The 25,395-nt window shown below is 37.7% G+C and overlaps 1 protein-coding gene across 13 annotated transcripts in view; it reads right to left on the bottom strand.

The window, feature by feature from the left end:
* Positions 1 to 25,395, bottom strand: part of PTPRK (protein tyrosine phosphatase receptor type K) — a 396,766-nt gene that overhangs the window by 283,815 nt on the left and 87,556 nt on the right. For all 13 annotated transcript variants that reach the window (XM_062632339.1, XM_062632343.1, XM_062632342.1 and 10 more), the window contains exon 2: positions 24,738 to 24,860. In XM_062632339.1, the coding sequence (XP_062488323.1) occupies positions 24,738 to 24,860 (123 nt within the window). The remainder of the gene's footprint in view (positions 1 to 24,737; positions 24,861 to 25,395) is intronic.

Genomic DNA, 25,395 nt, shown 5'->3' with positions numbered 1-25,395 from the left:
ACCCACCTTCTACCAAGAAAAAAAAGAAAAATCTCAGCAGTGGTGAGATCAACACTAATAATGAAATACCTGAGAACTGCAGTTGGAAAAATGGACAGTACAGCCCAGCAAACACAGCCCTGGCACCCTTAATACTGTTTGTTACGAGACCTTTGACTGTTAAAGTGACCTTTCCCACTTACTCCTAGACTCCCTTTTTGTGAAGCAGAGATAAACATCTCTTCTACCACTGACAAAACATCAGTTTTATCTTCTGTTTTCTTCCTGCTTTCCAGCATGTACATCCTACTGCCATTTTTGCCAAGCAATGTTTTGCCATGCTGCTGAAGTGATTCAATCTGCCACAGATCCTTCCTGGTTTATACAAATCGCACCAGGTCTCTCACAAAAAGATTTTGTTCATGCATACTGCTTCTCTAATTCAGTCTGCCCAATACAGTTTTTTTCTTGTGAATGAAAACGCAACATGGCACTGAACTGGGCCCCATGTATTAACCTTGATCAAATTATTCACATCTCTGGTAAATTCCATTTAATAGGAAACTAGACAAATAATAGCCCATATCCATCCAGCCATACAATGCATAAAAGACTGCTGACATGAAATTTTAAGCTATTTTGCCAAACCTGAACTCCATGCTGAATTTAAACTCCTGAAAAATATCCAAGAATTTCCCCTTTCAAGAATATCTAAGAAACTGCACCCCCTGGGAAGCAGGGGCAGAACAACACCAAGGGGTAGCAACAATCCACTGAAAGCAACTTCAACATGCATTTCATGACACTCCCCATTGATCAAGTCTATAAAAACCTTGAATCCAAAAGAAGATTACAACTGATTACAACTTTATCACTGGTTAATGTCTTTTTGCAAAAACAGCAAAACTAAGAACCTGTGAAATGATCACTTGTAAAAAAACCAATTCCTATCTAGCATGAACACCCTCCAGTCTACTACAAATGACAAGTAAGGATAAAGCTTAAGTTTTTCAAGTACTCACTGAATGCAAAAAGCTATGTATTTTTTAAATTACTTTTTCATACAATTTAGTACATCCAATTGACCAATCAATATGTTTTAATAAGTTAAGAAATGAGACAAATCCTTCAAATCACACACACACATATATCTATGTTTAAGATGGTTGCTAACAATTTCCCACATTTTAAAGAGCCACCCTCTCCAGTCCATGAAACTCATCCCAAAAATATTTATTTAGAAAATGAATTATAGGAGAATCTGAGGGGATATGCAATTTCCGTACATATAAAGCTGCTCCTTAATCTAAAGAAACTACAGTCTCAACTTAGGGAGAAATACAGCATGGGAAAAAATACGTAAGGAAACAAAGAGATAAAAGACGTTCTTTAGGAAGACCATAAAACTTACAAGGGAAAGACACTACTTTTTGTTTGTTTGCTTATTTGTTATCTCAGTGCAAAAGAAGAGGCGGTATATACACAAAACGTCACCAGTTTTGAAAGCCTGTAGAGGGAGATGCCTAGGATATATCAATGAGCCAACCGTACTATGCACAGCTCCAGCTACCAGACTTCACTCTACAGTTAACAATGCTGAGACTGAAGATGCACCTCTCTGGCATTCCTAATTTCAAGATGTGTCTGGTGGTGCCTAAATTTTCAACAAGATTGAGAATATACTCATAGACAGAAAAACAGTATCCAGAGAATTTTTCCCCATAAAGTCTTTATGCAACTATCAAACCAAATCTTCTGTGTAGTAAAAGGGAGATGTAGATGTGTAGAAAAGGATGCAAAAACACGGTTGCCTGCTTACAGCTAGATAGCTTGTCAATACTTTTTTGGTAATTTCTTTATAAAATGTTTTTGTCTGAATCAAAAGTTACACCTTAAAAGAATGAAAAACAAAGCTGAATGTTGCTTTCCAGTGCAGAAAGAGGAAAGGTAAAAAGAGAATGTTTTTAAAAGCAGTTTAAAAAATAATGATGTTTTGTTTCAATTACATCCTGTTACCATAAAAATATATTTTTTAATCAATTCTAGACAGAAAACAGTACTCTTGACTATATAAAGATGCTAATCAGTGATTCATACTCTTTTGATTACTCAACAAGGTTTCTTTTAATTCGAAGACACCACAGAACTATGTAATGCACCATTCAGAAAATAAATGACAGATTCTTTCATAAAATGAACACAGCCTCACAGTTTCCTTCTGAACTTCTACTTCAAGAATCCCTAACCCAAGATCCTGAAGGTCTTAATGCAAATCAATGATCACTAAGCCAAAAAAGGCTCTATACCTTTTAGAAGGCATATCTGAACAGTCCTACAATAACCCACGTTTCCTCTAAAGAGCAGAATCTGAATCAGTTCTCATTGTTTCACTGTAACAGCCAGCCTTTTCAGCTATATCTGCTAGTTCCTAGCCTACCAGCTGCCACTAAGGCATGCAGCATGAAACTGAGAATATTCAGGTCCTGTTATCACCCACCACAGAAACTATCACAGTTTTATAGTAATTTACATCCCTATTATTTGGAAAAGGGCAAAACTTGGAGGAAGCTACTTAGGCAGCTTCACAAACCACTTTAAAACTATTTTTAATATTAATAACCTTTGATCCATTTATGGGCCACTCCACACCAGATCCACCTCCTGGTAAAATCGAAAGTTGAATACTAATTTATCATGCCAGCACCTCTGCTTCCCAGAGGTAGTTTAGAACCAGCTACTTTCTTTCCAAGTCATTATAGGATAGAGCTGGAGAAAGCAACAGGCAGCAGCTTCTGAAATAATCTTACTTTCATGAAACATTAAAAGAACAAAGTAACTGTGACACTGGCCATTTGGATGTTTAAGGAACAGCATAAGAAAAGGACTAATCTTTTCCCATGTTCATTTTTCCAGCTAGCAGATCAGGAATTCATGAGCCACACTTTATAACCAAACTCTTGTGCTAAGAGTCCTATCATTCATTAATTCATCCAGAACTCCCATCTGTCAAAAAAAACCTTATTACCTGCCAACGTACATACCATCCTTCATTATGATGCGTTTTCACTGTCCCACCCCACTACTGGTATTTTAAGAAAAACTATTCTGTATTCATATATACAGTTTTTTCATGGTTGTACGTATGTCTAACATATATGCTCTCTCACTTCTCTTGTCCAAGGGGCTGTACATTACTTGGTGTTTTTCAAAATTCATTACCTTCAAATAAAGGTAGGAACAGAGCTATCACTCTTTATACCTTTTTATTATTTTTTTTCTGCTTCTTTATCTTTTTAGATGTGTTATATCCTTTTAGATAATACTCAATCCAGTCCTGATCATTTGAAAAGATGAAAGTACCACTGATTTATACCACCACTTTGGTAAAGAAAATTCAATCAACACAAGCTTACCACGTGACCACACTCTCCCTTAAACACGTAATACATCTCCAGCATACTCACAATAACAGGGCAAATTAGTGAAAGCAAATGCTACGCAAGAAGGTTTACAAATTGCTTCAAAGGCTCTTTCAAGAAGCAATATTTCCATGTCATAGAAGCATGTCTGCAAAGGAAATTCTACTAAAATTGAGTTGGACTGGAAGACCATGCCACCTATGCAAACACTGACCATGGATATACTGACATGATTGGAAAAGCAACTTAAAATTGCCTAACACAAAGGAGCAGTAGCCTTTGTTGGAGTATTTCCCCCATTCAGCAAAAGAAGTTCTAATAAAACCAGTCTCTCTGTATACCCTGAACTGCATAAGGTCCACAGGCAGCACAAGACTGCAGTTTTTTTGAAGTCTACAAATGCTTTCCATTTTCTCATCCAGCAACTTTCACAGTACTTGACCATTTGACAGGCACTCTTTACAGTGAACAAAGACTTATTCCATAGTTTAGATAACTAAATCAGTGCATTGTCTTTCACACACTCTAAATACTCTCTTTGTATTTTCCAACCACTCAATGAGATTCTTCTGCAATACTCTGGAACAAGCTAGAAATTTAAACATCCTAAATAATTGCATTCAACATGGCAATTATTTAGTTCCAGAGTCCACCCTATTTAACAAAACATTTCTGATGTAGAACAGCAAAGGTCACAGGACATACTTTGGAAATCCTACTCATAACTTTCCCCACTGTGAGGCTGACTGTTTTTCCTTCTTCCTGCTCCAGTCCTTTTCAAAGGCTAGCACCAGACTTGATATCTTCCAGTGTCAGCAATGGTCAGGACATGAGCTGATGCTTGCACAGTTTCACACCACAGCTTCTTTTGGATGTCTGGAACGTTATTTACTGCTGCCAGCGTTTCCTTGCAATGGACATTATCTGCTATGAGGACTTTGTACCTATAAACACAGCCATAGATGTTCTTATACAAAAAACTTCCTCTACTGTGCATGGACGATTCAAATAACATGTTCAGCTCCCCTATGATAAGGTGGCCTGTTAATCCTTCAATATCTGTTTTCTCCAACAGCCCCCTCTCCAAGCTCTTAGCTCCTAACATCTCACAAAAAGTTGAGGGTTTAATTAAATTCTAAGCTTTTAGCAAGTTCCTACTAAAAATCTGTCTTGTACAGCTGTATTAAAACATTGCATTTAATGTTCCAGAATTTGTACTCTTTCCTGTTTTCCTCACTGATACATAATTTACACTCCTAATAAATTTGGCAAAAAAAAAAAAAAGACCTTGAGAGTTACCTATAACTTCATTCTTTAGTTATGGCTAACAAAGCTTGGAGTCACAACTCAAGCCCTCTCTTAGGCTGTCAGTTTTCTTTCCAGCTTTATTCCCTACTTTTCAAATTACCAGAAAACCCGAAGACACCATTTTATGCATGCGTACCTATGATATGTCAAACATCACACCGATAGCAATTTTCTTCATCTTACTGTAAATACACTGTTATTAGAAAGACAGGAGAGCAAATAGTTTTCACTACATTATACAAAATAACAGTTATGAATCTGGACTCTGGATCATTAAGCAATTGCTTGCCCTTGCCATGTCAGGAACAAATATAAATTCAACAGTTCAGTGACATTAGTAATAGCTTGCACAAATCACAAAAGAATGTAATTCAGTCTTCGTCAATACTACAAGAATTTTATGCAAGACTTGAACAATTTGAAGTTCACTGATTTTCCAAGAAACTTACACAACTCAGTCCTTGCACACGTGGAAAAATGAAGGGTTAAAGAACTGAAGACACACCCCTATGGAGTAACCTGAGCTGCAAAAAGAATTAACTACGCCTGTGTTTAATGTTTCTTAGTCAAGAAAAACTTGCCAGCCAGTGAGCAAGGGAGTGCTTCAAGTGTCACAAAATCATTAATTCAGCAGGGATAACAATGTCTCAATTTCTGAGGTGGGCAGAATGACACTTCTCCTATAATATCCAGGGCTTTGACACAGCTCCTCCTGAAGAAATTTAGAGGGCTTAACCTAAGCATATCTTTGGAGCAGTTTACTTCTGCGGTCTTCAGTACCTTCACAGTCTTTCCAAATAACTGAAGTATCACCTTGCATATGCCCATTTAATGAAAAAAATGGCAAATTCTGGATTACAGCAACTACCTTCCATTACTTGTCTCATCCCTCTTGCGTAAATGATGCAGGAAGTTCACAGTATTACATCAGGTACGGAAAGGTAGAACTCTGCTTGAGCGAATGAAAAATAAAACCTAAAAGGAGAATAGCCTCAAGGCAGACTATGCATATGTCACATTATGACCACTCCAATGTGGTTTCTAAATAATAAATGTGTACAACAACACTATTATTATTATTTAATCAAACTTAGTAATATTTATACCGAATCTTAAAACAATGCTTTGACACAGTAACTTCTTAAGACACAAGGAACAGTGAAATCCTGCTATTCTGAAATGTTTTCTTCACTCTTGGAAGAGCTGCACCTTTGTTATATTTAATTTCTCATAGCACCTGTTACATAGACTTTCTGAAAAACCTGGTTTCAAGAAGTGGTGGGAACAAAATAGATTTATTCTCCCTTTTGGGACAATTAGGGCAAATAACTAAACGATGAACTCTGGTTATTATTTCTGAGCATTTCCAAAGGCTTTCCTAAAAATTGTCCCAAGAGAGTTAACAGCATTATTAGCTTGAGTTTAAAAAGTTAGAAAACCCCATTATTTAAGTCTAAGATAACAAATAGGAGTAAGATTTATATCTTTATACCTGTTCTAGGTTTTAGCAAAAAAAAAAAAAAAATTGCTTTGGTACTGAAATCACACAGAGTCTGCCTGTATTTTATGTTTTAGATTTTTTCCATTCAGTTTTATTTTGTTGTTCAGCATAGTTTTACAGAAATGAAAATATACAGACTTTACATTGACAGAGAATTTCTAATACTAAATATTTTAGGAAATATTTCAAGATTTTAAAAAATATTGAAGAAAAACACATAACAAAAATGCAATCTATTTAGGATTGGCAGCATTGTTATTATGTAATTATGGGTCTAAAATGTTAGTTGCCATAACAACTTGGAATAGTTGTGCATCCATTATAAATCTTTTGCTCTCTTTTCATATGTATGCTTATTTTTAACCCTGATTTCCTCCTGATGCACTTTTTGCTAGGCAACCCCATTAGCTCTACTCCTACTGTGTCAGATTGGCAGATACAATTGCAGGCATTCCCACAGCAAAACAAACATATTATCTTCACACAAGCTGCCAGATGTGCCATATATCTTATAAATGTGGGTTTGTGCCTCCTTTAATTATGGTCCCGTCTCTTGGATAGCAAAAATATTCTCCAATCTCTCCATCGCTTAATAAAGCACTTAAAGACTTGAAATTACTATATCATGCCAGTTAAAGGCACAATGCACTGCAACTTATGCATATACCTAATACAATATGGCACATCATAAACCCGAAACTTCAAAAACACTAAAATACCTACCTTCTGTATTTTTACAGACTTGTACTATTTCAGAGTAGATTAAATCTTTGAAAACTATTTTACAGCTATATTAAAAAAAAACGGCAAAGATTGAAGAAAATGTGAACAAATCTATTCTTCCCTCCTCTCTCTCATAAATCTCAAACATTGGCATGCATGCTACCTATTTGCAGAATGCTCGTTATAATGAAATGCTGTAGCAGTAATAAAACTGCCTGTGCTGCCCCCAGAAACTACATAAATTAACATTGCCAACATAAGAAATCCGTCAGAACAATCATGCTAAAGTTGTGATTATTAGGGGAAAAAAAAAAAAAAAGAAAAAAGTAGTGGTGTAAGATTAATGTGTTTTGCTTGAGTTATACTTACTGTGAGCAATACTGCCTATATGAATTGGGAAAAGTAATACGAGAATCCTAATACCTGTGCAACACTTAAAAAGGAAAAAATTTTCCAATGATCTTCTAGTTTTATTCCCAATAAAAGTCTAGAAAAAAAAAAGGCTGCTTCCATATATACAGACCACAACAAGGAAAGAGCTGGACAATACTTCCAGAGCTGGAATATTCGTTTTTCTTGCGTTCTGAAGCAGTAAATCTTATTTTAAAAGTATTTCTCAGTTACAGAAAAACAAAGATTTCACAGAATAAGAGAAGGTTGAGACTGGAAGGCACCTCTAGAGTTCATCTGCTCCAAACCTTTTTTATCACAGTAAAAAGATGTTTCCTGATATTCACACAGAACCTCCTGTGTCCCACACTGTGCCTGCTGCCTCCTGTCTGTCTTGCATTAGGCATCTCTGAAAAGAGCCTGGCTTACTCTTCCTTACACATTCCCTGCACATATTTGTATATATTGGTAACATTCCCCAGTTTCCTAACTCACTGATGCACAAGACTATACATTTGGCCAGATTTAAAAAAAAAGAGTAACATAGTACTAGTGCTAGGCATTCCCAACAAAAATCTCGATAAAACCATATCTGCTTCCAGATTTGGTTCAAGACTAAACTACCAGATGAAAGAAAGCCCATAACCAAAAACAAAGCATCATATAATAATTGTACATTTAAGCAGGCTGTCAAGAGAAAACCCTTGGGTAGAGGAACTTTTAAAAGCAGTATTTGCTTTTCATAAAAGCATCTGATTATTTTCATTGGTGATCTAGCCTTTTTTTTTCATTCAGATGTAGAAAACCAGCTGCGATCTTACGAAGCTCAAAGCATCAGGAGACTTGGCCTTCATTGCACCTGTTTTACCAGAACAAAACCCGAGCCAGAAAGCCATGCAGGGTCTCTGTTCTCCCTCATTACAACAGGGTCCTGAATTTCAAATCAAACATATTTGACCTAAATTTTGCCATGTACCATGGCAACATTAACTCTCCTTACGCTCTGGCTTGAAAGCAACAGGAGCAATTCTTCATCATTATACATTAAGTCAGTCTTCTGTAAATAAAAAGCAAATAAATAATCCTACAAACCTACATACTCCTTATTTACATTCTGTTCCAACGTGCCCACATACTCATGGGAAGTTTCATCTTCAGGACTTCCTTTCAGAAGAATTAATTTGGTGAATAAATTCTAAATTTATATTTCAAAGGTCAATTAAGAATTTTGTAAATGGCTGGCATTTCATCAAGTTGAGAAAAGGTTAAAACTTGAGTCATTACTTTTTTGTTTTGTTTTTATAAGTGGTGCAAATATATACGAAAAATGCTTGCTTGTTCTTTTGCCTCGGGCTTCCTTAGCGTATCATTTAGCACAAAGGAAGGTACCTGGAGGTGGGAAAGACATGAAAGGAATAGTAGAATCCTTCAGATCTCGTATATATGCAATAATGTAAAGCAAACAAACTGATTGTAAAGCAATGCAGTCACACTGCTGCAGCTTTGGGTGCCCTTGTATTGTATGACCTTGTGCATTCAATGTAGTGGTTGTAAGGTAAGTTAAAGCATTTCATGAGAGGATGAGAGGGAGGGGGAAGAGACTGAGTAAAAAGGGGAGGGGATGGCTAGCAAATGACAAAGTACAAAATCATCATTTTTCATCATTTAGGTAATGAAAGAGAACTAGAGATAGTTACCATTTTAATTAACATAGAAGGTCAAAGATAAACATCATTATATGTAATTTTTCTTCCTATTATAAATTTCAATCAAGTACAGAGGCATTACAGAAGCATGCAAATTACCATAGGTTTTTAAAAATATTAAAATTAACTTGCTTATTTAATGCCAAAAATATTCAGTATCCTATCAGCTCCAAACATGGGAAGCATTAATGTGTGTATTTCAAGTTCAGATCTTCGATCAAATCGTCAGATCTTACAGAAAACTAGTATGCTGATGGTATTGCAGAACAAAGACTGTTGCAGTGAATGATGAATTAAAAGCAACTTTTGGTTAATGTTTAGCATAAGCACTCCCTAATATTCTTGGAAGTTATCTGAAAGCAGACTGGTATAGCAGCTGAATTCAGTAATGGAACAAAAGTGTAGTGGTCCACAATGAAAAGCACTTTTAGATTAGATTTGTTTTATTTCTCAAACTTTATTTCAAAATATAAACTTTTAAACAAAACAGTTTTTATGAAACCTGCCAAATAATTTAAGCATTCAGTCCATCAGCTTTAGATCTTATAAGCTTATCAGTAAAATTCTTTCACTACTACTTCCGGTTTTATATTAACTCTGGATTTTCTTTTTCTACATAACTATCCAATCTCAGTTAAAATTTTAAAGAGAAGTAGATCAACAGATAAGGTGTTTTTAGTCTCACGTTTACAATATATGTTTAGATGAAGGGATAGAAGTACACAATGGAACTTATTTTTAGTTGATACTTAGACTTCAGTTCCTTTAAGTCAATTTTCTTTATTGTAACTCCCACATACCCTCAAAAGATTTCTAACCAGTCCTCCTAAGTTTTGAAGTGAAGGAAGACAAACAGATTGTAGAGATGTAACATCCTCACATCCTTAACAATGCTTTTATACCGCTAACTTAGGGACATTTGTTTTCATTATTTGTTCATCTTTAACAGTACTAACACACTGACCAAAGAGAATCACATTCTAAAGTCTACATGATCTCTTCTGAAAATATGCTGCAGTATCCTGATCAGTTATCTATACAATTGTGAACTGGTAAGTTATAAAAATCCTTACATAAATCTTCAAAGAAATCAATCATTTTCTAGACTATTCTTAAAGTTCAGGTTTAAGTTCCACAAGATTCTGGCTTCCAGAATTTCATATGCTTTCCCTCCGAGAAACAAAGGATTTCCTTCATTATTTTTACAACTACTTTTTTTTTCTGTTTTACTTAACCTTCAAAGTAAAAACAAACAAACAAAAAAAAACCAACAATGCAGCACACCTGAATAAAGTATAAAACAATGTAACCTACTCCACACTTGAAGAGCATAAGGATTTATAATAAACAAATTTCATTCAACTGTTAAATTCAGTACCTATGCATTATGGCAACTATGCACCACATTACATTTCTCTCCTGTTCAGTAAACCGCTGTTGAATAAAAGATGAATATTGAATAAATACTTTCCTATTCCCCACTCTCACCAAAATACTCAATTGCCACAACTATCATGATGGCAAAGAAAACACTTGGTTTGCTACTCTATCTTAAAAAGGTTGAAATTGCAAGTTATTACTAGCTCTAAAACAGACTCTATATTATACATGAAGCTCCAGAACCAAGAAGCTAACAGCACTGCTTGAGCAGCTTTGTATAGTTTAATAAGCAGTTTCAGATTATGTTTATTAAAATCTTATCAAAACATACCTTAAATATTTAGAAGTTATAAAATAATATATATTGACACAAATATTGCAGGTCCTTCAAGGAGGTATGCATGACTCTCCAGCACTGCTGTGACCTCCCACACCTGGGGAATCACACCTATAATGGCCAACTACACTGATCAAGGAGAGCGGCTGAAGCTGTACACATTTTCAAGATGTGTATGGCTCCAAGAGTGACCTCTGCTAGAGCACTAGGTCCTGATGTCACTCCTAGTACCTGCTTGCAGGTGCACATGATTGAGCAGACAGGGTCATTCCCTGAGATCTCAAACAAGAAGGAGATTTGGAGTACACAGAACCTGTCTCAGTGTAGCTGGGAAGGAATATGGAGGGAGCAGTTTGTTTTAGAAGACAGGAGGGATAAGTTGGCCGAGTAAAGGAACACTGGGCTGCTAAGGGGTGATCCTGGCCTAAGGAGCTGATGCTGAACTCTTGGTCATGCCATAGTTATCTAACTTATTAATGTGAAAGTTTTGGACATCCTTTACAGACTTTAAAATGCTGCCACACTATGAATATATATAAAAAATAAATGAATAAATAAATAAATCTTTCCACCAAGCAACTTCCTGGAAACTGAATTCTCCCCAGACAGACAATGAAAGGCCTAGGTGCCTTCAGGCTTTTGCATTTCAGCTCATTACTCAACTTGCACCTTCACAGCACATATCCATGCAATCGCTTCTCCAGCCCGAACATATAGCTGTTTTCAGATTGCACACGTGGAAACTGATAAATATGTAAACAAGGTCTGAAGTAGGACAATTACAGTCAGTGAAAGCTAAAAAGTGACAAAACTAGAAAAAAAAAATTAAAAAAAAAAAATCTAAATCTAACCAAAATTGTTTGAATGTTAGCTTCCCTCACTGGGGAAATAAGTGTTTAAAATCGGGCTGAGGAGCATTCATGTAACTTCTACTTACAATCATTAGATACTACAATGCCTTTGTTGGCCGAGTTTAATAGCTATCACCAATTAAACCTTTTCCTCATGCAGCCACTTTCTAGCCATTCTCACAAAAGCTGAAATGTTTTTTCAGATTGACTGAAGAGACCACTACTCCCCAGTCTCATCAAGAGGCACTTTCTGAATCCTTAACCTTGCTCACTGCTCTGTTCTCTGTTCTTTTCTGTATGTCAGAATCTGGTTTTGAAATAAGGCAATCGCAAGGGCAAACACTCACTGCAAATAACTGCTTCTGCCCACCAACAATGCATACTGCAACAGTGCTTACATCCATGCGTGGCTGTAAGACTGCCTGTGATCCCCAGAATCTTCTGAGTCATTGCTTTTCAAGCTGCAGTCCCACAAATACATTTAGTCAGAAACGGCTGACTGAACACAGGTAGTAAAACAAGGAATATCCTGTGAATAAAACACTGGCTTCACAGTTACCTTCATAAAACAAACACAACAAAACAAACAAAAAAATCTACTTATGTTACCACCTTTAAGCTTCATTCGCCCCGTGATACTTCTCTGCTGACATCATATCAACTGCCTCCTAAGCAGCTTATTTTAAATGGCACCAGAAGTTTAGCCTTGTTTCTAGTCTTCAAAAAAATGATAATGTCTCATACAATGGCATCATCACATCAACAAACTCATAATCAAATTTAAAAAATTAAAGCATAAAAACTTGGAATAATCTATAATCTTAAAAAAAAAATCTACCTCATCTTAAAAAGATAGTACAAATAATTTGGAAAAGTCTTGAATCAAGGGTTTGATACAAAAGGTCCTGTATGCAAATTATACTGTTCCACAGATTTAACATGTATTTATTTTTCAGCAATTGCCATATGATATCCCAGTTACTAGTGGGATAAGAAAGTATGTTACTACCTGAGTAAGGAGTACTGTATCCTGCCTATTTCTGAGCAGAACTCTCAACTCACTCAGATCTGTACTATCATTACCCAATACTGATTTGTGACAGGCAGAAACCCACATAATTTTCCCTGTATGTTGTTCAACTTGCTAGTCTATTTTTTGCCTGTTTAATTTTATTCATCTTAATTTTCTAATCATTGATTTATACTCATTCTTAATCAGCATCCTGATATACCTGTTTTCATGGAGTCACAGAGTAGTTCAGGTCTGAAAGGACCTTTGAAGGTCATTCTAGTCCAACCCACTGCTCAAATCAGTCTAAACTTCATGGCAGACCTATCAGGTCATTGACACCTCCAAGGATGAAGATCCCACACTATCTGTAGGCACCTGCTCCATTTGACCACTCAGATGGTAGAAAATATTTCCTAGTATCTCACCAGAATTTCCCACATAACAACTTGCACACATCACCCTTCATCCCGTCACCATTAGAAAAGAGTACAGCTTTACCTTCTTCCTATCTTCCAATCAGCCAGTTCTAAACAAACAAGGTCTCCCTTCTCTTTTCCATGCTGAATAGGCCCACCTCTCTCAGACTCTGCTTGGATGCCTTGTGTTCCACTCCCTGATGAGCTTGGTAGCCCTTTGCTAGAATTATTCCATTATGTCCATGTCCCTCTCGTACTGGGGAGCCCAGAACCAGACACAGCACTCCAACTGTATTTTACCAGTGCTGAGCAGGGACGAAGAATCACCTCCTGGCTACCGCAGCCCAACAGGCTGTTAGCCACCTTTGCAGCAAAAATGAATTGCTGGCTCATGGTCCACCAGGACTCCCAGGTTCTCCAAAGCTGCTTTTCGGGTAAGTGGCCTCAGGATGTGCTACTGCATGAGGTTACTGCTCCTCCCCAGGGCCAGAACTTTCCATCTCCCTTTGTTAAATTTCACAAAGTCCCTGTCAGCCCATTTCTTCAAGCAGTTGTTTCTGCAACCTGTCCATGACCCTCCAAGCACAGCCCTCCCCTCCAGCATACTGATGTTAAACTGACAATGAGCAGGGCTTTGCAACCTTGATCACAACTTTTAAGCCTGGGATTCCAGAGATTTTTTTCGTTCGTTATCAGCTTTCACAGACCATATCTCACCGGGTCAGTGATAAGTAAACTATGAGACACTGGGTCAAAGGCCTAGATAAAGCCAAAGCATACAACACATACTACTTTTTTCTTGTCCAGCTCATAGCACAGAAAGTAGTGAGGTTGATCAAGTATGAGTGGCCCTTTTAGAACCTATGTTGGCTGCTCCCACCAACCCTTTTCTTGTCTTTAGCATGTTTGGAAACTGTTTCTACAATGAGCTGTTCCATCATTTTCCCAGGAGAAGGCTGCAGACCAGCCTGTAGTTCCCTGTACCCTTTCTCTCATCCACCTTGAGGATGGGTGTGATACTACCATTTTCCAGTCCTGAGAAGCCTCCCACAAGTGCCATGACTTTTGAAAATAGCAAAGAGCAACCTGACAATGACATCAGCTACCTCTCGGATGCATCCTAGCTGGTCCCACAGTCTTGTACATGTCCAAGTGATTAAGTCATCCTCATCTCCTGCAGGTGCATCCTCCCTCCCACAGACTCTGCCAGGTTATAAAACCTTTGAAAACCTCTAACTTTGAAAGCTGAGGCAAAGAAGGCATCAAGTACACCCACTTTTCCCTTCACACTGGGTCCAAAATCTCACTGGGCAACGTGCCCAATCTTTCCTTAGCCTTCCTCTTGCTGTCAGTGTACTTACAGAGGAAGCCTTTCTTGCTGTCCTCCACCCTCCTCCCTAGCTTCAATTTCAGATGAGCTTTGGCTCTCCTAACTCCACCCCTACATAAGTAGGCAATGTATCCCAAGTAGCCTGTCCCTGCTTCTGCCTCTGTATGCTCTCTTTTTTTTGCTCAGTCAGGATCACCATGTTCATCCATAATAGCTTTCTGCCATGCCTGCTCAACTGTCTGCATGAGGTCAACAGTCCATCCTTCTGCTCCAAGAGGCTGCCCTTGATTAACCAGCTGTCATGGGTCCCTTTGCCCTTCAGGGCACCTCCTAATGGGATCCTGCCAAGCAAATCCCTAAACTCTTCAGAAGTCTAAGGCTGTAATTCTCCCGTTCGTCTTGATGACTCCTCTCAGGATCTTAAACTGAAGTTTCATGGTCATTTCATCTGCCTCAACCATACTCCAACAGTTTTTCCTTGTTTGTAAAGGCAGCACTTCTCAGAGTCTATGACTGTGAGGCTTTCACTAGCTGCATAATGACGGCTTCAGCTACCTCCTGCTCCTGATAGGCTGTAGCAGACACTCACTGCAATATCACCTGTGCCGACTTATCCTCTGATCCCTACCCATACAATATCTACTGTTTCATAGCTTTGCTTCTTTCACCCTTCTTAATCAAAATCTTTATATAATTTCTACATATTACATGGATATAATTTTATATAAATATAAATTGTATATGTTAATTAGGTTGTATAGATTATGAGTAATATTTTTTTTTTACAAATGTAAGTAAAATTGCATGGTAAATTTAGAAAGTTTTTTTTCCTTTACATACTAGGTCAACTGATCAAATTGCCAAATCTATTTATTCTAGAGGAAATAATCTGATCTTTTTTTTTTTTATCTAAAATGTTTCTTTTACACTTCTGCCTATGATTGCTTTAAGCTATGGTAACCCAACCTTATTATTGACTAGGCTACATTTTCCTTATGCAGCAGTTCTCTTTGTGCAGTCACCTGCTCCTAGGTAACCCATCACTTTTTAATTGGTGATAACCTCATCTTCCTTATACGCTTAATGAAGTACAGTGGAGAACGTTTGCAACTATGCAAAACAAAACACTCAAGAGGGTCTGGACTATATACCTGACTGAAGCCTCCAAAGAAGTTATTTACATGGTTCTCCACATTTGGATAGGGCACTTATACGCAACTGCATATTTGTCTGACTCACAAGATGAACAGACTCATCTCTGAGGGTACTGACAGGACCATGCAATGAAAAACTTGGGGCTGACAGGGTGGAAATTAGATTATATTTATCACAAAAGTCAAAGCACAAACTGCCATTTACAGCTTACAGGCGTCATGACCTAACAACTCCCTGCCTGCCTCTCTTCTCAAGTTTATGCCTCTCCTCCTTCCAGCTCCTTCATTTCCTGATGCTGCTTGCTCTGATGCTTGTCAGACCTTTCCACAAGTCAACACAATTCACTAAACCAGCTGAATTTAGAAAGACAACAGCTACATTTTCCCTGGGATAACGAGTTATATTGGCTCTCAGTAAGCTCTTATGAGTAAAGCTAGCTAGGGAAGCTAGCTGAAGCATGAAGGCAAGAGAGGAGAGGGAGTAAAAAGGAACAGAATAATCCCTTTACTCAGCATTAAGGAATCAGGTTGTTTCACTGTGACCTGGGATGCTGCAGCCTAATTGGAAACTTATATTGGCTTAATATGTACCTGCAACTGCAGTCTAATTAGAAAGTAGAGCTGTTGCTGCCAGTCTGGAGTAATGTGATAAGAACCCACCTAGAAAATCTGGAGCCAGAGCAACCTGCTCCCAAGTGACAGTAACCAAAAGTCACAAAGAGCATGGGAAGCCATCTCTACTGACTGTACAAGGGACACTTGCTATTAGCACTGTAGATGTCACTTAAGTGCCTGTTTTCTTTATTTCCTTTAAAAAGTCCACTAATTCAGAGATCTCAAAGCAATCCATAAGCTTGGCAGAAACACACACACAGCCAATAGAATGAAAAGCTGGGTTACCAGATGTCAGCTATACCAAAGAGGAAACATCAACAACAATAGTTTCTTGTGTTTGAATGCCACATGCTTTCTAATCATTCATGGGAATTAGTTAAGAGAAACCAAATGCACAAGAGAAATGCTTAGATCATACTGTTTGTTGACTTTCTCTAAAATAGTATGGCATGTCTGATTTGTGTTTATACATGGCTAGGCTTTCTTCCTCAAGGGACTTAAATATGGTTTGATCCAAAATAGAACAAATAGCTGTTACACCCTAACAACTGCTTTTCAGAAAGACAAAGGAGGAAGTTGATTTTTTGGTGTTTTTTTGGTGTTTTTTTTTTTTGTTTAGTTGGGCTTTTTTGGTGTGTTTTTTGTTTTTTTTTTCTTTATGTGTGTGTGTTTTGTCAGGTTTTAGAGGGAGTTGCTTATTGTATCAAACAGAGACATCGCCTTCACCAGAGGACCATATAACTTTTGATATCTAGGCCATCTGAGCCTGTGACAGCTCTGGTGAATCGCTTCTTGAATGAGGCGAGAGCCCTTTAAGAAAGGAGGAGGGGAAGGGAGGGTGTTACTTTTTTTTCTTCTCCAAAATAGACACTGTGTAAAACAGGTATCAAAATTTAAAATATATGATCTAATTCAAGTTTTCTTTTTTGCTAATTTTAACTATGGTTTAAATCTAACTAGAATCCACCCATCTTTGGACAGAAGCAATATATTTTGGAATGAAAAAATGCACTACATCGTAAGAGTAATATTTTTTTCCTAGTTGGTCATGTTCTTCACGGATTTAGTTTATGAATAATATTCTAACATCTACACTAAAACATATTTAAAGGAGTTTACACTTTTAAGTCCAGGAGAAGATAGGAAGAAAGAAGACAGCTTTGGATGTCACGATATCTGTGGCAGCAACATTACCCATGGTAATGATTAAGGAAGATTTAGAAACAAATGCAAACATCATATACAAGGGAAAGCAACATGACTGAATCTTTTCCCATACATGACACAAACCTGGGGGTAATGGGGGGGGGGGGAAGACAAGATATGAAATAAGCCTTCCTGGTCATAATCGCTTTGATAACAGCGATTTGTATAAGTAATGACAGAAATGCCCAATACTAAAAATAGCTTTTGTCACTATTAACAAACATCAGTGACTGCTGCATCAGCATGGACCTGCAGCAAAAGCCCAACAAGGGAACATAAATTACTGAGCAGCAAAAGGGTTAGACCTCAAAAATCAATATTTAAGTAGAAAGGAAAATCTCAGGCACTGTACATGAAAAAAATGTGCAGGAAAGCATCATCTCCCTATGTTTCTTTGCTGCTATGTGGCTTATTGAATTTCACTTGTTCACACTTTTAGGTTTTTTGTTGTTTTTACACACATTGCTACTTGCATTGTTGGGGTTGTCATTGCTCAGGTTATAGATACATAGGTAATTCAAATACTAGTTCCCAGTTGCTTAATAAGTCCTGTATTAAAAGTGAGATTGCGAATGCCCTTACTCTGCAGTGAGGGGGAGGGGGAGAGGGCCACCTACACTTACAACGAATTGAAGTGGCCATGCAGACATAAAATTAGTTCACATATGCTAATTGTCTACCTTTTATCTTCCCCGTTAAAGGGTGCAGCCAAAGGCTACAATGTCACCAGATGTGCTGGCCCCACACCATGATCTGTGGGCAGGAACACATGAGCTGTGCCCCGAGCTCTGAGACAAACAAAGCCAAGTGAGAAGGAACAGTGTAACAGCTTGGGTCTGGCCACCCACTACACTCAAAAGACTGGGAAGCAAGGTAGTTATCTGTTATCTTCAGGAGGGGAAACAAGTAAGCAAACAAACACACAAGCAGGCTGAGAGTGAAAAAGAGGGTAGGACAATGGCACAACAGGCAGATATACTCAAAGCAGGTCTGGCTTGCTCTTCTCCATCCAGGGATGCAGCAAGACAACAAACAAGCACTACTCCACTGCATTTAAGGCTTCCAGCTTTCCACACTAAACTTTAAACACCTCAACATGGAACACCTTCCAGGCTACCAGGGTGCTGTTCAAACCCTGTTTTCCCTGTGACTCTGAAAGACTAGCACAGTACCATTCTGCTTTTTGCTCACCCTTTATAATGCTATCAAAATAGCAGCTTCAGGAATGCCTCTTACTGACATTCACAGTTCCCTGAGCCGCAGCTGACTTCGTATAAGGAAGGAAATACTTCCACTTGGAGTCTGGGCTCCTAACAGCGGTAAGAGGTGAAAAAAACTGAAGAACTGGACATTTCTTCCCCCCACTGACAGTGTCGCAGTGATCGCCAATACCATTCGAACACCTTGTGATATACATATTGTAAGCTAGAAGGCTGCACCATGTGATAGAAGGCTGCATCCACAGCAAGAATACTATTATGAATGCTCTGATGGTACCCAGCACGGCAAAGGTGGACTACTTTGGAACTCCTATCTATAGCAAACAGATTTCTCCCCTTGCTTAAATTTATTACTCCAGATTCAGGGTAATAAACTAATGCTTGAAATACTGAGCTGGGGGAAAAAAAAAGATAAAAAACTAAGAAAGAGACGGAACAGTTTCTCAGAAGGCAGTATTTTATACAGTTTCCACTAGAGTTTGGTTACTCTACATTCAAAACAACAATCTGACAGATTTCCTAAAATGGAATTGAGATAAGCAAAACGTACTCATTTGACACATACAAGCCAGTAAAAAGAGAAGCTATTCAAGAACAAATGAGGTTTTTTGGTGTCTGTATTGCCTGGGAGAGGTATGGCTGAACAAGAGGACTATGACTTTAAAGAATAAAAGCAATTAAAAAAAAAAAAAAAAAATCAACCCCAAAATATCACTGCAGACACAGGCATAGCAGCAGCTGACCTGGAAGATGAAGTTTATTTTATGCAAATACAGCCCAAATATTTCTTAAATATTCTTTCACCATGCAAATGAAAAAGAATAAATCCATCTGTGTCAACAAATGAAAAAAACAACACCAAGATGTTACAAGTGTGAAAATCATTTCCATTGCTACAAAAAGCTTACTTTTATTAACCCAATGCCTAAATTTCCTGATTATAAAAAATGACTTTTTTAAATGTACAGAAGCACTGCTATGGTGTGCACTATCTATAAAGTCTGTCCTGTGCCCCTCCTTTCTCCACTTCATACCAAGTGAAGTGTGCTTGAAAACAACAGGGAATCCTTGGAATTAGTCAATAGATTGATTACTGCACTGTACTGAGCAAGCCAAATAGGATTAGGATGTTTACAGGTGTTCCTTAGGTAGACATTAATTGCACGGCACTAATAAGTTAGGCCCCTTTCTGTTAAAGATACCAACAAATAATACAGACAAGAAACCAACCATAAGGCTTACTGAATAAGAAAAGCAGTAAATTATGTTTTTCTGACCAAGGAAGTATAAAACAAATTCAGGATAAATTCAGCTCTGTAGTACATTGACAAGTTAAATGTGAAACAAGTATCACAATTTTGGGGGCCAAGGAGTGTTCAAAGACTGAAATATTTAAGGAATAAATAAAATAAAAGAAAATTCTCTCAGTCACCTTAAATAAATCATATCTACTCCATCACGTAAAGAAATATAAAAGAAACAGAGACAATCAGAATTTCTTAGCAGCCCCAAGCACAGATCCAAGCTTTTCCGATTTATTTCATAATGTAATAATCCAAATAAGCTTTCAATGATCAAACTTTAAACCTTCCTGAACCTCATTTGCCAATTCATGGACTAGTCAATAAATCCCGTTGTGCACAGTTTCTCTGATCTATTACCTTTATACTGGCAATGCGAACCATACAGCAGCACAACCATGAAAAGTCACCTCTCAACTGCTCAGTAGACTGGTGAACACTGTTAGTCTGCCTGAGACCCACAAAGCATTCTGTTTGAACTTCACCCTTCTGTAGTGCAAAACAGCAAGCCGGCGCAGCCTGTGTAGAGCAGCATCTCCATGGAAGAGCTCAGAAACCTGGGACATGGTGTCAGTTCATTGAGATCTCGTCTTCTCAATGCCTCAAGAAACACACAGCTTTCAGCAGACACTGCTTCCCAGTTAACTTTTGTCCGACTGTACCCATACACATAATTTAAATTTATTCATGGGTTGGTGGCTTCACTTTTGAAGGAGAAAAATGCAAGTTTAAGTGAAGTAAAAGGCCAAAAGTCTCATCTATATGACATCTACATTATAGCTTTTCTTCCTGAGCCACATTCACATGAGATCTATATTAAAACACAAATTTCACAACCTTCAGGCTCCCCTTTCTCACCTACACACATCATAAAAACTTAGGTTGGTCCCGTGCTGAAATTCATTTTGGGTCACACAAATGACACAAAAGCTATTTCCTTTCTGTACAAGGCAGAACTTAAATAGTGCACAACTGACCTTCTGGATCACAACAAATACTCAACGCTATTTGTACAGGAAAATTCAAGTTGCACACAAAACTAAGGGTGTAATTTTTGTATTTCTTTCAGGCATCTCAGCTCCCATGACCCTCATCCGTCGCACCAGTGCAACAGCTCTTTTTACAGCTGCCCAATGAACTGGGTTAACTGACCCATGCTGTACACTACCCTCTCCACCCCCACCCCCCAGGTTATTATTTTCTACCCACACCACTTCACAAACACATGCACGTGAGAGCAAATGGAATGAGGCAGCAACGTAAGAATGCCTCCAGGAACTACAAGACATGGGAACGAGCAGCCAAAGACATTCAGCCTAAAACACATATAAAAGAAATTACTATGAGACTGTGGCTTAAGATTACTTGTCAACATACTTCCTCTCATCTCCATTGCCTTTCACCATGTATGTAATGTTTGATTTTTCAGGACTGTTTTGTTTGGGGCTTTTTCTTTTTTTTTTCTTTTTGTCTTATTTTTTCTTTTTTTTTTTTAATTGGAGTAATGAGTTTAGTTTTATTCTTTAAAATGAGGCAAAATGTAAGGTCATATATAATTTCTACAAAGTTAAAATTAACTTCTGCACTACTTTTCACTGTAGAAGGTAACTTGGAAAAATCTATAGCCAAAATTGGATTTCATCTTATTAGCATTCTCTAATTTCTATCTTGTACAATATAATGCAGAAAAATCATATACCTGAAAAAAAAAAAAATGCACGCACTAAAGCGTTTACTTCAACATACAGATGTCTTTCTTCAGAAAGAGACCATCAGGTAAATTACTTTGAGTTTATTTTTTGTCACCATGTCTACAAAAACATAATATTTGGTTACCATGCTTGCCTCACACAAAATGCAAATCCACAGTTGTGAAACTATTTCTACATAAGGAACAACTCAATAGTCTTGGACTTTTGTGTGTGCGTGTATGTGTGTTTAAAAGACATTTAAAAAACCTGAATAGTTGGAGAAGGTGATTAGGAACCACTTTTCCTCACTACCTGCTCAAGAGACCAACATGTATCAAACAGAAGTCACATTCACATTCAAAATAAGGAAGAGCAGCTATATCTTCCCATGATTTGTAACAAAAGCTGGCACTCTGTTATAGGACATAGCAGAACACTAGAAGTCTTCAAGGAGCCCGCACACAGTAAGACAAAGCCAACAGGGCAAAAACATTAATTCATTGAGAACATTGCCAATAAGGACCATTTCTAGTTGAAGAAATACGTAAACGTCAAACAGCTGGAAACTGGGAAAGCATTCAGGGCATGATCACCACTCATTTGTTCTATCTATGCATTCTTTGCTGGGCAATTGTTAATGGCTACTCTCAAAACCACCAGATCTTTAGCTTGATCTAGCACAGTCACTTTTATATGCTCCTAGAGACCTAATGCTGGATGTCAGGTGCTTTCCAAGGTTTTAGTAAGTAATCCCAAGGTTTTACCATATAAGCTGCAGTTCAAACAATTTACAAGTTGGTATTTAAAGCTGTACACAAGCACCTGCTCTAAGAATTCACTTTATTTCAAAATTATTCATAAACATAAGGGTATTATCTTTCTAACATGCAGGTAAAACAGCTCTCCTTCCAAGTCAATATGTACATATGGAATATGTATTTCATTCACTAAGGCCAGGATATTGATTGGATTCCAGAGAGATGTAAGAGACAAAGGCTCCAAACAGAACAAGGGTGTCCATGAAGAAGACTTCAATGCATGCATTAAAGAGCTTTGTGCCTAGCTGAAGGATTACAGAGCCTGAGAAGATATAAAAGAGAAAACAGTCCCTACCATACCACTTCAGTTACTGTGACACTCAGTTTTTCTGGGTACTCCTTCCCTCCTCTCATTCTCTGATTGAGCAGGAAGTAGGCTGACTCTGATTCCTAGGAGATCCCTGGCTTCTACAGATTAGAAACCCCAGGATTTTTCAAAGTGAAAATAGCAGTAATTTAATTTTACCTATTCCTTCGTTACCACATCTTGTCCTACTTGGATAGCTTCCTCATGAGCAGTGAACTGCTTTCTAATCTACGGTCTCAACAGTAATCAGGCATAGTCAGCAATGTTAAAAAACTGCACAGCAGATGATTGCACACTGTTACTTCCCATTCTGCTTTTGCCTGAACCTCTTGCTGGTCCACTTCCTGCAGACCTGCCAGAGAAATGTAGCACTCACTTTAGAACTGTTATATTCTTAGACTTAATTTATAAGTGTGCCAATTTCAAACAGCAAAAGAGCTTAAGTATTTAGATACAGGACAGATCTCCAGGATTTGAAGATCCTGCACTTTTTAAGTGCAGCTCATCAGGTGGAGACTGCTCACCTTTAGTCTGGACCTCAATTACCAAGCATCCAACTTTTAAACAGTGGTCCAAGAAGCTTAGAATTCTAACCAGAGGAAAGAAAAACAATAAAAAGAGATTTTTCTGTATCTGTTTTGGACTATCTTGAAAACATTACTTTATTCTGGTAGTTTATATTGAGCAGCCACAATTTGACATACATATGTGAGCTTCCTCCAAAATACATACAGCTTCCTCCAAAAGAGTCCACGTGCTACCCACACCAATGGAAATAAGTCTCTAGCAGAACTGAATGGAAATCAGGTGCCAACGGAGAGTGCCGTAACTCATTTAATTCTGAAAATTTGCCTGACAGATATGTTATTTGGGAGAAGCAAGAAGCAGCTATCTTTTCATATTGATTAATTTGAAACAATTTCTCAAACTGCTGTTCTTCCTATACGAGGTACGCCTGAGGTCTGAGAACACCAAATTTTCTCATAAAATGGTAAATCATCAAGATCATCACAATTAAGATATCTCCAACCATTTTAACAAGTCACATAGACTCTTAAAAACACAATCTGAAAAGTAACTGATTTCAGCCTTTCTAAGGGAGATGCTAGTTTAAATTTGTTAATGCAAGGCCATTGTGAATGCCGAGGCTTCAGGGCTTAAATATACTCTTCCATATGCAAAACTGAAGTGCCAAGCAGTCCATTAAATAACGAGTCGATCTTGCATAATTAACCTATTTTGTAAAATATGGGGCATTATGACAGCTGCTCATATCAGTGACTCCAAAGCAGGAAGAACCCAGATAGTTAGCAGTTAAGAAGTAAAATTACATACACTGACCACCATTAATAATGCACAACAAATTATAAAAAGCAGAAGGAATGGTGCAGAGGTTAGGTCACTTCTGTGTGGCAACATTTCCCACTCCTTCTCCATATGTACCTCACTTCTCAAAACCTTTTAGATACAAATAAAATAGCCATGACCTTTTTTCCTCCTCTGCATGATTAATTACTTAATGTATTATTAATTGGAAAATGTAGCTGAATTTCAAATGCTTTCATTTTCACAGCATATCATGCTGTCTGGGAAGCGCCGATTAAGCTGTTCATCAAAGGTGAGCAAGCAAGGTCATGTAGGCTGTACCTCTTTAGTTATTCATTACCTGTCCTAAATAGTAATTAACAACTGCAATATTTCCATAAATCAAAGCTTTTCTGATTACTTTCAGATGATGAGCAATTGCAGGGAGGGGAAGGAAAGAATCAGTGTATGGCAGTTTTGCATGTATCCTTTTTTTTCACCATTTCTTTTAATGCATACCTGAATAATGGAATTGAAGAGGTTATGGCTTCCTTTCTCCCTTCCCTATGCCCCCAAACTTTAAAGGGGGATTTGATCTGAGAAAATTATTCCGTTACCAGGATTGTTATTTTTATAATCGTTGTTTCTTTTTATAACCTCCATTATCAAGGTTAAAGTGGAGATCACAGAGTGCGACCTTGAGGCCATATTCAGTGGGGCTCTGAGTTTCCTAATAAACTCATCCCTTCAGTACCTAGAGTTTCTCACCTTGAGGCATCTCAGGTGGTAAATAGTGAAGCTCTTGAGCACTGACATGCACCCAGTCGAAGTCATCATACAAGTCTTGGTGGTAGTCACAGGGTCCAGGACCATCATCAAAGGTACATCCTCCTAGAGAAGAAACTTGTTATTAGTTTATTTAAAAGAAGACCCCTTCTAAGAATCAAGCAGAGGTATTCCTTTTGGGCACATAACACAACTACGGAGCCCATGCAGCCTGTGGTACAGTTCACAAGCAGCTCACCCATCAGCATTCCCCTCTCTTTGAAATGTCTCTGCTTCACACAACCAGTTTCCCTAAAAACCACCTTCTGTCAGAGCATGAGATTACAGGCCGAGTCACACAGTACAAGTGAAACCTGGGCCACTGTCTGTGTGACAAAAAGCAACATGCTACTTAAATCAAGAGGGAAACAGAAAATAATGGACTGAGCTCAAAAAATAAATAAATAAAGTGGAAAATCAACAACTCGGATGCACTGCACGCATAAGTAGTCCAAATACCAACAACAAGGATAAATACTGTGCCCAAAATAAAAACAGTGAGACGAAATAATTAAAATTACTTAGAAATGAAATAATTGCTGCAGAATGAAATGGATAATCTTGTTCTATTAAATCAATCTAGCATAACAAGAAAAATGAA

The sequence above is a fragment of the Pezoporus occidentalis genome, unplaced genomic scaffold (genome assembly GCF_034315485.1).
Source record: "Pezoporus occidentalis ecotype Australia unplaced genomic scaffold, CSIRO_AGI_Poc_V1 ctg39, whole genome shotgun sequence".
NCBI lineage: Eukaryota > Metazoa > Chordata > Aves > Psittaciformes > Psittacidae > Pezoporus > Pezoporus occidentalis.
This window is presented reverse-complemented; position numbering and strand designations above follow the sequence as displayed.